At 40.1% G+C, this 15869-nt stretch overlaps 1 protein-coding gene across 12 annotated transcripts; it reads right to left on the reverse strand.

The window, feature by feature from the left end:
- Positions 1-1053: 1053 nt before the first annotated feature.
- Positions 1054-15071, reverse strand: TRIM59 (tripartite motif containing 59). 12 transcript variants are annotated; one of them, XM_053390416.1, is made up of 5 exons: positions 12479-12643; positions 9685-9758; positions 7251-7689; positions 5762-5934; positions 1054-4664 (listed from the first exon to the last, which is right to left on the reverse strand). In XM_053390416.1, the coding sequence occupies exon 5, from the start codon at positions 4659-4661 to the stop codon at positions 3438-3440; it is 1224 nt and encodes a 407-aa protein (XP_053246391.1). In that variant the 5' UTR covers positions 4662-4664; positions 5762-5934; positions 7251-7689; positions 9685-9758; positions 12479-12643; the 3' UTR covers positions 1054-3437. The 12 variants fall into 12 exon arrangements, 11 of the variants coding, with proteins under 11 accessions (XP_053246391.1, XP_053246392.1, XP_053246390.1 ...); XM_053390417.1 differs by lacking the exons at positions 5762-5934; positions 7251-7689; positions 12479-12643 and adding exons at positions 12143-12300; positions 14974-15065; XM_053390415.1 differs by lacking the exon at positions 7251-7689.
- Between the last annotated feature and the right edge of the window lie 798 nt (positions 15072-15869).

The following is a 15869-nucleotide window of genomic DNA, read 5'->3' on the forward strand; positions in this document are numbered from 1 at the left end:
TGGCCTCTTTCTCCTGGTATACCTTCCTGCACTTAGCTTCCTCATCTAACACAGATTGGAAGAAGAGCTTCTGCCAAAGCAAAATAAATGTGTAGCCCTTTTGCACTACCCAAACCATTTGCTCCTGGAGCAACTGAAGGTTTGTCTCGGTACAGAGGCTACATCTGAAACATGAAAATGAGATTTCTAATTTCTTTGTTTTTAATAAAAATGTTAACTGAAGGTATGCAAGCACAGTTCAAAATTCTTGGTCCTCCGCTATAACCATGCTGGTCAGTGAGCAGGCCGGAAACAAAGACTTTTGCTAATGACACCCTGAAGGTCCACAAGATGTATTTACTTGCAGGCTTCAATCTCAATGAGAATCCATTGTTGAGGTGCTGGAGGATATCTTAACACCACCACCCTTTCCCTCTCTGGTTGGGAATGGGATGAACTCCACAGGTCCCATAAAATGATATTTTGTTTTGAACAATTGATGTTTTCTTCCCTGGTCTTGTGCAGTATGGGTGAGGCTCAAGAAAGCAGACATGATTCTCTCGAAAGAAGGCAGATGCAGCAAACCACATGTAGTGCAAGACTCTAGCTAGGTGGTGCAGTTCTCCTGGTTGACACTGAAAAGTTGACAACCTTCCACCTCCTGGGAGATGTATTAATTACATTTAAGTCTCTGCTGAATGTATTTTTTTTCTTTTGACCTAGATGACTAGATACCTTAAAAGATCTGAGGTACAGGCCCATATGGCACAATTAAGCGCTACTGATTTCAATGAGATTTATTCCCAAAGTAACCAATATATGTCTAGTGGCAAGAACATTTATAGATTCCTACTTGTTCATTTTACTCTAAGTATACCCTTTGCAACCCAATGATAAGGATATGATCATTGGTCTATGGGAACCTGAAATTTACAGGCCTCTCTGTCTCCCAAGTGGAATGTTTCCTGACTACATTATATGTGCACAACTGATTTTGAAAAGACTGAATCCTCCTTTCTGGAAAATTTAATCCTTAAACCCCAATAATGTGAATGGTACACAAGGGCAGCAAAGTTAAGTTTTTCAAGTTTTATTTAAAATACCTTCAGAAGTAGGTTTGTGATAGAGATGTGACAATTGTCAGCAAAAGTTGTTCGCTGTAATGAAGATTAAGATATTAGTACATGGAAAAATACAAATTCTGCAATCCGAAAAACTGGAAAAATAACTTCAATACATTTTCTTTCTTTTTTTTACATTTTAAAAGCATGAAGCTGAATACGTAATAAAAAGCCCCACAATTCTTAGGAAATAAATTACAGGTGCAAGTTACATAAGGCTGTGGTGGGTGAACAACCAAAATATAAATCCCATAGGGACTGCTCCACTAGGCAAGATATCAGTGTGTAGCTGCCCACCATCCAAGTCCTAAACATGGTAAGTGGTAAGATTGGCAAATGATGTACTAAACTACTAAGTAGTTTAGTTTTCAGTTCCCATCTGGCTCTTGTGATGTGGTCCAAAGGAAAGTAGAGCAATACATTTGACACCAACGTGGATGCAGGAGTTGCCAGAAAGAGATGTACAAGGCGCCACCTTCTCCCACAGATACCGTATTGGCCTGAATATAAGCTGCACCCAAATATAAGCTGCACCTTTAAAATTCAAGGTGTGTGTGTGGGAGACAGTACCTGAATATAATTCTATCATAAAAGCCAGTTTTTGTAAGGTTGTGAATTTAAGCCACACTTTAACTTTTCATGGTTGAAATTTGGGGGGGAAGTGAGGCTTATATTCAGGCCAATACAGTATTCTGCAAGGCAGGGGTTTAGTAGTTTTCCTTCTCCCAGGTGGGCTGCCTTCCCAGGTTGAGGAGCCACATTTGCCCCTCAATTCTCCCTCTACAGCAACATGCAACCCCCCAAAAAAACCCTTCTTGACCGTTGGACCCACTATTGGTCTCATCCGCTCAATCCACTGCAGGCTGTCTTTGCATGCAGGGATAGTGCAGATAGTGCCCATGAGTGGGCAAACTACCCCAGGAGCATGACGTCCCCCACCAGAAGTACTACCCCTTGCCTAACACCCCATAGATATGGAATAGCTTATTACCAAATGCAGCAGTGCCTATTTAAACATACAATCCACATCCAGGTCTGTGCTGAAAATTTCAGATGATGAGTGCAGGACACACATATTCACCAGAACAGTGATGCACTTGTCCAAAGGAACATTCATTTCCTGTAACTTACACATTTAGAGTGACATGACATCTTGGAACTTAGATGGGGCTGTCGCCTGTAGGGGTTATGTCTACTCTTGAATCTCTCCAGGAGGCACTTCTAAGGTATTTATAAGAGAAATATTCCAGCGCCCTTCTTAGAACTGACTCAAGTTCAAACCTCTGTTGAGCCATAAAGGTAGAAATCCTGTGAGATTTCTAATAGATCCTTACCCCACTCTGAAGTAAGCTTCATAAAAAGTTAAGAGACCTATTTCTGAGTAGAAGTATTATGAATTGTGGTGTATTATGAGATAAGCAACGTAGTCTGTTGAAAAGTGTAAGTCTACATCTCTAATTTGATAAAACGTGTAATTCATTTATACAAAAATATACAGTGAACATACAGAAACATTGAATCCACCAAGTCTTATGCCAGCAGAAAAACTAGTTTCAATTACGGCATACTATTGCCTTCTGCGTATATCCCTAACATAATCACCAAACTACATATACAGGTACAGTTCTGGTTTGTAGGGTTTTGTGATTTCCTACAACAGCTGTAAAGCAAACACCTAATGTTCCCAGACATGCTGTTTTGTTGCTTTGGGAATTATTGGCAGTTATTTTTCATAGTAGTTAACGATTAACTTTGTTTTCCAGGAAAAAATGCATTTTGAAATCTTTGGTACTTAAAACATTAAACACTGATGGGGCAACTAAGAAAATTAGTGGAAGGTTATAGGATATTTAAGATTAATGTGTCACTAAAATTCTATGACATTCATTCCAGCTCTTTTTGCACTAAATAATACTTTGGAAATAGCGTTTATAAAATATGTAAAAGTGTAAGTAAAGACAAACAAGGATTGAAGGTCACAAAGATGTGATAGCAGAGGATGCTAATTCAAGGGAAAGTCTACTATAGCTCCCAAACTGCCTTTACAGGACCGTTTAATCTTTACTTCTTTTTTAACACTTTATTTACACTTTAATCTTTACTTATATCAGTTTGTGAACATATTCTGAGACCAGAAATTCCCATGTATTGGTTTCATTTTAATAAAATTTCCATCCCCTTACTATAAATTGTTGCTGGTAAATCGGCCAATAGGCTCAATCATCTGATCTTAATGGCTACCATTCTAAGTTTAACAACAGGCTATAAGAATCTGTTTTTAAAAATTAAAATAATCCATGAGGTCCTTAATATAGCACAGGTTGCTATTTGAAATATTCACATGGAACTAGGAAATATTCTGTATAGGCATTCAAGTAGAAAATTAGAGGTATACCACAGGGTTCCCACCACCATCTGAAACCTCTTACTAAAATCTTGATAGAATGTTTCCAAGGACTCCGTAACAAAGGGGAATGCTACTTCCTTTACAAATGGAAAGGGATGTTGGCTAAAGATAATAGTAGCCACAACTAAGAAAGTGAGTATAACTGCCAGATGCTTTAAGGACCTGAAGAATTCTTTACGTGGTTTCTTCTCCTTTTCACAGCCATGGCTACATATTTTTTCTTTTGAAATTAGCTTTATTTTGGGAATGACAATCTTGTTGACCTGACTAATTTCACTTTTGGACCACACATCTTTCAGCACCTGCCCTATTCGCGGGTAGATTTCTACAGGTTTTATATTTGGTAACGGCTTTTCCTTCAAAGATTTAACACGCTGGCGAATATCATCAACCTTCTCCAGAAATAAGAGGGGAGATTCCTCCTCCTGAATGGCTGTATTCAGTGACATCAATTCAAGTTGTTCTTCCCGTATGCCTTTCATATTTTCAATTAGAGGTTCATATTCTGTCTCAATTTGCATGTTCACTTCTTCCAAAGCTGCAAGCAAAGCTTGTTTTTTATGATCAAGTAAATCACTGAGTCTCTTGAAATATTGCAACACAGTTTTTTTATCCTCCTGGACAATGCTCTCACATTGAGCTTTATGTTCTTCCAGGTTTTCAATAAGTAAACACACTTCACTCCAGTGTTTATCTGTCAGCTGTTCAAGAAGTTTGCCAGGAGTTTCCTTTTCTTTCATGTAGGCACTTTGAAGGTCGTCTATGGGATGACCATGGTGTTTTCCTATTGTAAGACAATGGCCACATACTAGTTTTTTGTCTTGAAGACAGTAAACATTTAGAGGTTGTCTATAATGTTCACTACACGTAGCGACATCTGGATGGTCCTCTTGCTGATACTTTTCAATTATAGCCTTTAATACAAAGTTGACAGGCAAAGATTCTGTGCCAGTCGGTGGAATTTCAACAATGCTTCTACAGTTGGGACACTTCAGTGGAAGTCTTAAGGGTCTCCATATGGAAAAGTTGCCTGATAACTGAAGAACACTTTCCAAACAGTTTCTACAAAAAGTATGTGAACATGGCAGTACACGAGGGTCATCAAATATACTGTAGCAAATGGAACAAGTTAGTTCCTCTTCAAAATGATGCATTTCCTAAAAATAAAGAGGGAAACGTTTTTAAAGTTATATATATATGTAAAGTCTAATAGAATCAAGTCATTCTAAGTTGGTTTAATTAAGCTATAGTATTTATTGCATGTTTTTCAACATAGTTTAAGAAATTAATATAGAAATTGTTTTTTCTTTTTTAAAAAATGTGGAATGGGCCAAAAACTAATCAGTTATATATTACGGATTCCCACTTACTCTATAAAATGATGTGTTGCCAAGCTATAACTAGCACAACCCTCTAATGAAGCAAGAAAGGGGTTTCTGTCAAACCATCATACATGGACCATATGATCAGAGAAATCAATGCTGCTTATGACTTATAAAGTATATATCTAAATTATGCCACCACTCGTTTAGTCATCTTAGTCGTGTTCAACTCTCTGTGACCCCATGAGCCAGACCGTGCCTTGGAAACTCATTTTCTTCTCAAAGCTTCTCCTTATTTATGTTCATTGAGTTTTGTTGGCAAAATACTGGAGTGGTTTGCTAGTTCCTTCTCCAATCACCACTCATACATACAGTTTATATGGGGCTAATGTCATAGGTTTTCTATATATTTTTTATTCAAGTACATTTCTGTTCTTAAATAAAAGTATACATTAGCTATGCAAAAAGACACTTAGAAAACATTTCCTCTTAAGCAATGGATGTATTATCACAGGTAAACTAAAGTGTTTTGAGGTTCATTTATGTCATCAGCAACATTAAGCCATAAATGCACTTGTTCATTGCAGGACTTTTCTTGTCAGACTAGGGCTGCCTACTCATGTTCAAATCCCTACTCAGCCATGAAGCTGAGTGGGTGGCCTTGTGCTGGTCACCAATTCTCAGCCTAACCTACCTAGCTCAATTATAAGGATAAAATGAAGATGAGATGCTGTATGCCCAACTAAACTGATTAGAAGGGACGGATAATAAAAAGGTGATAAGCTGCAAGCTTTAAAGGAAACAATATGTTTTAAATAACTTTCCTACACCTGATCTGTATTAAAACTGAAGACGTAGTTCACCCAGACCGAAATAAGCCTTCCTTTTAGAGAATGTTAGGATAAAGATTGCTCACTCTTAGAGGAGCCCACCTCTTGTATCTCTGCAGGAGCTACTGACCAGTATATGCCACCAATTTGGAAGGAGGGAAACCTAGAGCAGTGACTCAAGAGATGCAACAGCACCCTCCTTCAAGTGCAAGTAGTTCTGCTGTCTTTCTGAATCAAGAGTGATGGACTGGTCCAAGTGTACTCAATGCAGCAGACTGAATAATAGGAAACAAAGCAGTAAATCATTCAGAGTCAAGGGAGGTATCTATTCCTTGTAGCATACCAGCAGGGACAGCACACACTTTGGAGATGACTTCTTCAAAAAGCTATATAGAACTGTTTTTTTGGGAAGGAGTGCTTAAAGAAAAAAATAAAACGAATGTCATAAGGTAGCCAAATGTTTCTTTTCTGCTCAAAGAGAATTTATGTGAAACTTAAATGCATCAGATAAAGTTAATTAACCCAATAAAAATCACCGTTCACTTTAAAATAGGATTGTGTCTCCTTCAATGGGCAAAGGGAGAGGAAGTAGGACTGGCAAGACAAAGCAGACAACATTTCCCACAGCTCACCCATCCAGTCAGTCAGCCAGTGTTGTGTAATGGTTAGAGCAGGGGTGCACAAACTCTGGCCCGCCAAATGTTTCTGGACTACAACTCCCATCAGTCCCAGCCAGCATAGTGATGAGGGATGATGGGAGGTGTAGTCCAACATTCATCTGGAGAGGCTGCAGCTTGTGCCCCCCCCCCGGGGGTAGTGTTGGACTAGGGCCTAGGAGACCAGGGCTCAAATCCTCGCTTGGCCATGAAGCTCACTGAGTGATCTTGGGCCAGTTGCTGCCTCTCAGCCTGACCTACCTCGCAGGGTGGCTGCGGGGATTCAAAGAGGAAGTGGAGAACTATGTACACCACCTTGAGCTCCTTTGAGAAAAAGGTGGGATACAAAAGCAATAGTAATAACAAGCGGGCCAGTAACACTGATGACAAGGTCCTCGAGGCACTGCCAGTCTAAAGGTGCTGCAAAGGTCTTTGGGATGGGAGGCTGGAGCTGCACAAATGGCTGCAGGAATCTATTCTGTCATGAAGTAAGACAAAGTTTACATGATTGCACAACACTTCAGCTTCAACTATGATTAACTATGTTTTAGCTTTTTCTATTTTATCTGTAAACTGCCTTCAGTCCCAGTCTGGGGGAAAGGCAGTATGTGAATAAATGTAAGAACAACAACTATGGTTACCACCAAACATGGCTTAGTGCTAAATGTTGGCAAAGCCTTTGAAATGTACCTTGCCAGGAAAAATCAGTATTGAAAATGACATGTTCATTGTCATTGATTGTTTAGAAAGGGGGAATCCTTCAAAGGCAGTGCCATTTTAAGTGTCAGCTTCAGGATCCTGCAAGCTTGAAGTTTGTTTTTTATCACAAGGTTTAAAAAAAAATAGAGCAAGATCACCTATTTTTGGTCAGTCGTGATTTGTGAACATTCCTTTGACCTCTGCTCCATCCAGAGAACAGCAGGTTGATAAATTACCTTCTCTTAACTGTGTTTCCTTCAGGCAAGGAACGGAGTTCCAGAGTTAAGCAGCCATTCTCTTTTCCATGGCCACACCCCTTCTCCAAAGAGTCTTTTGGACTTGCAAATAGTCTAGTTGTCCTGTGATTGAAGTCTGGAACTTACTTAATCCACAAAGCATTGAGTCTGTCTTCTTTCCTGGTGTTCCAGAGGAAATGCTTAATCCTCACTGCTGAGAAACTCCATTGCACATTTACCATTGTCATCTGAGCGGTGATCAGGAATCTTGGCAATGGGATAATTTGCTGCAATGTTGTTTCCAGCTTGCTCTCTGAAAGCTTGTGCAGGAATGTAAACACAGTTTTGTGACTGCAGAATTCTTGCCTCTTGCACAAGATAGAAAGGCCAGCCTTCATCCCACAGTAATGGTCCAGGCTTCAATAGCTTCATTAAGTGCCTGTTGCAGGAAACTCAAGTTATGTACTAGAAACAACACCCTTGTACAGGTGTTACACCAAATGATCAATAAATACAGATATTATTTTGCTTGTGCAATGATGTCCAAGGTGTCTTGATCCAGATTCTCCTTTGTTTTGCTTCTGGGAAGCTGAGATTGCCAGAATTAACTCAGAGAACAAGCTTTTAATGGAATCTTTTGACTTGACGTGATGATGCTCATAAAATCTGACAAAGTCAAGCTGTTCTCTGGAGTTAACTGAAGTAGATATCCACATGAGTCATAATTCTGGGGGAAAAAACAGGTACAAAAGGTACAGGAACTTGCACCTACCTGATTGTGCTGTTATCAAAATGTTTCTTCCAAATATATTAAATTAGTGCCAGTCTCTTCCCAAATACTACATTCATTGTTAAGAAGTTAAAGTTCCAGCATGTCCAATATAATCTGGGGATTCTTCTTCTTGCAACACCCTCCGAAACTGCATTCCTTTTTGTGCTGCTGGCAAAGGATGCCAGGAAACCAAAAAAAGGTCTGAAAATCATTTATTTGATTTGTAAAGCTGTTGGTTTTATCACCAAGTTCACTTGAAGGGTACAGCTATGAACATACTGGGCAGTAGGATATAAGTCCTGGATCCTCTTCTGCATTCCTATGTGCTCCCCACAAATTCTGATTGCCCCATTGTAGCTCTGAACAAAGAGTTGCTGCTTGTTACGTCTCCTCCCAGTACATTTCTTTCAGCTGCTAACGCACAGCTATAACAATAGTATTCCTTCAGTTTGAATCCATTGAACCATTCCATTGGTGAGCAATTACCATACGGGTGAACACATTGGTTGCGTCCTCAGTTTCAATAGTCAGAAAATGACTTTAAATAGTCACAAAAAGCTTTTTGACTTCTGTTTAATATGATGCTTCACCAGCATCTATATGCAGTCAAGCATATTGTTTCTTTCACAGACCTTAGAACACTCTGGAACTATGTACGTGAAGTTCCATGGATGAGTCAACGGACGTCAAAAGAGTAAACATTAGTTGAATACAACCATGGATTTTCTGAATCCGGCAGGCACTCTTCCAATTGTTCTGTATGCACAAACACCCCACTTCCACCTGAGCACTGTTCTGAAGGTTCTCCCAAACCTCCTCCTGGAGGCAAATTTCAGGGGACATGCAGTGGGGGAAGAGAGCTGGGTAGAGCTCCATGGTACAAGTGGAAGTACTTGCACAGGACTTCCACCAGTGGGGCTGGTTAGGTAAATTCTGCCTTGTGTCTTGTCATGACCACTAAGCATCAGTGGAAAAGCACCCCAGAAAGGCTATTTCCGTTGTTCTTTTCATGACTGTGCTCTCTTACACACAGTTGCCTTTGTCCACCAAAGAACGTAAGAAGTGTCACACTATGCTTCAAAGAGGGACAACTGTAGATTTTGGCCATCTGTCATGGGTGCTTTAGTTAAGATTCCTGCATTGCAGAGGGTTGGACTAGATGACCCTCTATGTCTTTTCCAACTCTACAGTTCTATGATTTACATCTCCCCAACAATTTGGCTTAAGGTTTGCAAATGTTGGGGAGCCACAAACTAGAGTCCCTGCATTGCATATCCCACATATGCAAGGGGAAGAGCAAAACAGGAGTAATCAGGCAGAGCGTACCAACATGCTGCTCATTCACAATAAGCCACGGGTCATAAAATTTGGTTTGTCATTCATGTGAACACAGCTATTGTTTAGGAAATATATGATGTAGTATCAGCAGGACACAACTGAAATCAATGCTTTAAATTTGCATTTTTTTCTGATTTAAGTAACTGACTTGATATGACTCAATTTTAATCAATCTACACTGGTTGTATGGCTAAGGAAACAGTAGTAATGTACCTTAAAAATGTAAACAAAACCCAGAGTATTTGGAGAAAATTCCATTAGATACTACAGAAAAATATAATAAATAAAACAAACAAATAGCAAAGTACAATTTTCAATACTCACCGAGAAGATATAGTGAAGTCGTATTTGTCAGCCCTGGGATTGGTATATTCTAGAAATAACAGTTCTCTATTTATCTGGAATAAAAAGTGAAGAATTTGGCGATTATGTTTTCCAAGCTGGACATTCAGGGGTGATAACAAGCAGTAAGGCATATTTTCTGAGCTGAAGTAGTGATGCAGAAATCCTATAATTATAATTTATTCACAATGGGCTGAACCTGTCTATGAATAAGGCAAAAAAAGTTTGTTCTCAGCAGGGAAACCTTTACCTCCATTCCTTAGTTCTCTACCACTCTGATGACTAGTAATTATATGAAAGGAAAAATGCACTCCTGCTTACAAAATTTTATTGCCTCATCACTGATGTTTCTCAGCAAATAAAACAAAGAACTTCTTTCACAATGACCTATAACTCCAGCATCAGTGAAACTTGTTTTAAAAAGAAAATGCTATGTATTGCATGGATATTTTGTTGCACATCACACAAAATAATACGTAAGTAGTCTTCCAATGACTATAGTACAATTTCTTCATAAATTAGGAAAGGGGCGTGGCTCAGTGGTGGAGCACATTTCTTCCAAGCAAAAGGTCCCAGGTTTAAACAGCAAAAGCCTGGTTTGAAATCCTGACAAGGTACTGCCAGTCAGTGTAGACAATACTAAACCACTTACCCTCTTGGGCTTTCTGATCACAGTTTGAACGCGTGCGATGGGGTGAACTCCCGTTGCTTTATCCCAGCTCATGCCAAACTAGCAGTTCAAAAGTATACTGGCACAAGTAGATAAATAGGTACTGCTGCTGCAGGAAGGTAAACGGTGTTTCTGTGCGTTCTGGTACTCGTCATGGTGTCCCATTGTGCCAGAAGCGGTTTAGTCATGCCGCCCACATGACCCAGAAAGCTGCGGACAAATGCTGGCTCCCTCGACCTGAAAGCGCAGATGAGCACCGCGCCCCATAGTCGAATTCGACTGGTTGTCCAGGGGTCCTTTACCTTTACCAATGGACTAATGCTCTAGCATGGTATAAGGTAGTTTCCAATGTTCTTATTATACTGACACTGGGATTGGAGCCAATCTTTTTTCTAGCAGATTTTTCTTTGTCCCGTTTTATGTTTCTAAAAAAATCTAATATTGTGCCTATATTTCACAGAAGGCCCTTCCTAGGCTTCTGAGAATTCTCCTGTGAAACCCACCTGGAAACACATAGGAATTGCCATAGAGGTGTAAAAAAACACCTAGTTAATTGTTACTATGGTCATTTGAATTTAAAAGTATAAAAATTATAGTTCCCTTATCAGATACCCATCTAGGAAATGATGCCAGTTTACCAAGAAATGTGACTATAAGCCAAACACAATAAAGCTGAAAAGTTCAGCTGGTTGCATGGGGCTGACAGTACCAAGGTTGCAGGTTTAATGCCTGTAAGAGACAGCTGGATATTCTTGAATTGCAGGGGAATGGAATAAATGATCCTCGGGGTCCCTTCCAACTCTTATGATTCTATAAAATAACTACCAAACTTTTAGAAGACATCTGAAGGCAGCCCTCTTTAGGGAAGCTTTTAATGTTTAATAGGTTATTGTATTTTAGTGTTTTATTGGAAGCCGCCCAGAGTGGCTGGGGAAACCCAGCCAGATGGGCGGGGTATAAATAATAAATTGTTGTTATTATTATTATGAGATACAGTGGTACCTCGGGTTAAGTACTTAATTCGTTCCGGAGGTCCGTTCTTAACCTGAAACTGTTCTTAATCGGAAGCACCACTTTAGCTAATGGGGCCTCCCGCTGCCGCCACGCCGCTGGAGCATGATTTCTGTTCTCATCCTGAAGCAAAGTTCTTAACCCGAGGTACTATTTCTGGGTAAGCAGAGTCTATAACCTGAAGTGTATGTAACCTGAAGTGTATGTTACCCGAGGTACCACTGTATCTGCTTAAAATGGTTTAAGTCAATGAAAGACAGGCAAGCTTATTTAACTCAAGCTTTTATTATTCTGGCATGTGTCAAGCATCCACAAGTTCAAATGTAGGAAAGTAGGTAGGTGAACAGAAGTGAAATACTTTATGGAAGAAATACAAAATCGAATCTGAACTGAGCTTAAGATGGAAAGGAAAGATCAGTTCCCTGGTACTTGTTTCTTTTTAAACGCAAGTTTGCAAACAAAGTCTGAGAGTTTCTCAATATTTATTAATGCAAGTCACTGTGAACCACTAACATTTTATATTCTTAATCACTAATATAAAGGGATTTAAATTTAAGTTTAAATAAGGGCAAGCTGTATATGATTTAGATCTGGACCCCTCCGGTCATATATTTGCCAAGTAGCCCCATTCTTGAGTAATGGTATTGTTTAGATACAAATAGCTGGAGGATCGTGACCCAAGAACAGTCACCAGAAGGGGCATTTACAACTTAAGGGATAAATCAGTATAGCAAGAAGTTGACTACAAACGATACTTGCCTTTGAGTTTTCTGGGTCTTAGGACAGCTGTATTGTTCCGATATGCATCCAAATGCCAGAGCAGAGTGGTACTAACGAAAATGCCACGAAGTTCTTGGTGGTCACGCTGTTTTCCCCCTCCCAAAAGGAGTTATCTTTACTGTTGCTCTTCTTTTTACCTACAGAAACAGGAGCACTTTTCAAGGCTCGCTCCGCCACTCCCTTAATTTCTCCCAAAACACTTCGGAGACGGGGCAGTCACGATGGCAACGACCTAGTACGCCCATAAAAGCCTACCCCCCCCTCCATTTTTATTCTTCTTCAAAATAATACACGTATCCAGCATTACAGGCTCACCTCCACCTGCGGCAGCAGATCCCTCGCTCCCCGCAAATTCCTCTCAGCTTCCCCTGAATGGATCCCAGCCGGGGGCTGCTAAACCCTTCTTCCCCTTCTCCTCCAATCAGAATCGCCGGAAAGGAGGAAAGGGAAGCAGCCACGGCAGCTCGCTGCTGCGCACGCGCCTGGACAAGCCGGTCGTCTCGAGCCAATCAACCGCTTCGGAAGGATCAGTTCAAAAGTAAACGGCTGGACGAGGGAGGAGAATTTTATGAACGCGGTACAACAGTTCCCTCAGGTCAGCCGTTAACGGCTGCTGGAGCGGGCTGCGCCTTAGAACATATTCTGTGTATTTTTGCCCCTGTTTCTTTCTTATCCCCACCCGCGCTAAGAAACTTTGGATTTCTCTTCCATAAACGGTGGATATTTTTTTTAAGAGAGAAATTAAAAGTTAAAACCTTACCAGTCAGGCATACTTTTCAAAATAATGTGATTTTAAGAGGGGGGAAAGTCAACAGAATATCGGCAACCTAACCATGCAGGCTCAAGCCACCCCAAGTTAAACTGGGCTAGGCCCCATTGATTTCAGTAGTAGGTATGTGCTAATAACTATGAATTATTGCTCTGAGATTTTAAAATAGCTAACTTTGTCTGGGTTGTGCCTAAAAGCAAAAGCTCCTGATTAGGGGGAAAGAAGCACTTGTGCCCTCTATCTAAAAATATAGAAATTCACATATGCAACCAGTTGTCAGTTTAGAATCTCAATCTTCCAGAATTGTCTGACATAACCAAGAAATGAGCCCTATGCTTTTATAGGCTTAACTCGCTAATTCACAACTAATTAGCAAGTTCACAGGCTCTGTATTCGCTCATAATGCTAATTCAAACTAGCTGAAGAAGTGTGCATGCACACGAAAGCTCATATCAATAAAAAACTTACTTGGTCTCTAAGGTGCTACTAGAAGGATTTTTTAAATTTTGTTTTGACTACGGCAGACCAACACGGCTACCTACTTGTAACTAGCTTACCTGTGGGTTATCAAAGCATAGATTTCAGCCACTGTTCCCACACTACCAGATGCTAAGCCATGGATTGGTTTACCACTACACCTTGATCCAGGCTTGTGGTTTATCTCCACCAGATAAGCGACGTAGGAAAGTAAGGACAAGCTCTTAGGCAAGTGAGCACTCTTCAACATTTGCACTAAAACAGTGCTCACTGTTTCTCGCCATCCTGGAAAAAAGTGACAAGTGGGGTGCTGTAGGGTTCTGTCCAGGGTCCACTGCTGTTCAATGTGTTATAAACAATTTGGATGACGGAATTAAGGAAATGCTCATCCAGTCTGCAGATGACACCAAAACTAGGAGGGGTAGCTAATGCCACAGAAGACAGAATCAAGATTCAGGATTACCTTAACAGATTGGAGAATTAGGCCCAAACTAACAGAATGAATTTCAATACGGAGAAATGTAAGGTTCAGCACTTAGGAAGAACCAGTTGCACAACCATAAGATGCAGAACACCTGGCTCACCAGTACTACATGTGAAAAGGATTTAGAGGTCTTGACAGACCACAGCTTTAACGTGAGTCAACAATGTCATGCAGCAGCAAAAAAAAGCTAATGCTATTCTAGACTGCATCAACAGAAGTTTAGTGTCCAGATCAAGGGAAGACAAAGCACCTCTCTATTCTACCTTGGCCAGATCACACCTGGAGTACTGTGTCCAGTTCTGGTTGCCACAATTTAAGAAGGATATTGACAAGCAGGAACGTGTGTAGATGAGGGCAACCAAGATGATGGTCTGGAAACCAAGCCTTATGAGGAATGGTTGAGGAAGCTGGGTTTGTTTAGCCTGGAAATGAGGAGACTGAGAGGAGATATGATAGAAATCTTCAAATATCTGAAAGGCTGTCATGCTGAGGATGGAGCATGCTTATTTCCTCCTGCTCTGCAGGGTGGGGCATGAACCAATGGATTCAAGTTACAAGAACAGAGATTCCAACTGAACATCAGAAAGAACTTTCTGACAGTAAGAGCTGTTTGACAGTGGAACAGACTTCCACAAGAAGTTGTGGACTCTCCTTCCTTGGGGGTTTTTAAGCAGAGGCTGGAAAGCCATCAGTCATGAATTATCTAGTTGAGATTCCTGCATTGCAGGAGGTTGGACTAAATGACCCTTGGGATCATTTCCAACTACAATTCTATGATTTATGATTCTAAGTTTCCAAGCACCTTGTTAAAGATATGTTAACTGAAGAATTAACAGCATACTGATGTCATATGATCCCAAAGATACAGATAACTTTTGTTATCTTCAAATAGACAGCATCAGTAACACAATCTCTGATTATGGCTTATCAAAGTCAAACCCTGACCTGATAAAAGATTTGACTAAGTAGATAAATCTCACTAATGACCTGGGCTAATCTAATATAGATAGTGGGCTGGCTGGTTTATAATCCAATCTCACACATTTTCAAAATGTACATTTGTCAATAGAAAATGCTTACCTACTTCTCCAACACAAAGTGTCAGAAGTCATACTTTGGCCACTGTTAAGAGAGGACAATCCTGCAGCCAAACTGTGTCAAATTAATGCCTGCAAGGAAAGTGCTTCAAATGACCACTGGCAGATAGTGATATCATTACGCGTAAAACAAAGAAATATTATGTCATATGGGCTATATAACATGATTTGGTCTTACTATTTTAAAGCTAACTAGTTCAATTTCCCATTAGCTTTTACTGAGAATGATTTACACAACCTTTCTAGAGGTATGGAGGTAGCATAGAGTTGGTTTCAAAAGTGACATTTTTCTCAGACAGTACTGAATTAAATCCTGAATCCTGTGGCTGTGTTGTTTAGACCAAACACCCTTACAAGATATGTAACTGTGAGACTATAGTTTAATAGAATCACAGTTAGTTGTTCTGCCCCCGAAAAGGGAATTGTGGTTTAATTTCAGTTTACTAACCAGGACCTTAAACTTCAAACTATAATGTAAGGTCCTGGTTAGTAAACTGACATTAAAACACAGCTCCCCATTTTGGATGTAATGGGTAACTGTGGTTTAATTAAACCAGGAGTTAAGTCCAGAGAAAGAAAAGGAGGGGGAGCATGTGGTCGTCTGCTTGTCCTGCCTGCTAAATTAGCAAGTCTGGAAATGAATGCCTGAACCAGGTGCCTGAACATACTCTCACCACTTTTTCACTTTTCTTCAGGTGGCAGTGGAGATTCTCCGATTTCTAAACAAGCAACCCTGTTCAACATCTGCACTAGACTGTCCTGGATAGAAAGCCAAAGAAAAGAATGCAAAGCGCTCCCTCTTTTGGACACTAGAAAAAACTGATCTCAACAATGAAGTGGATATGTTATATAGCACTGAGTGATTGACATTGTGATCTA

The sequence above is a fragment of the Podarcis raffonei genome, chromosome 5, assembly GCF_027172205.1.
Source record: "Podarcis raffonei isolate rPodRaf1 chromosome 5, rPodRaf1.pri, whole genome shotgun sequence".
In the NCBI taxonomy this organism is placed as follows: Eukaryota; Metazoa; Chordata; class Lepidosauria; order Squamata; family Lacertidae; genus Podarcis; species Podarcis raffonei.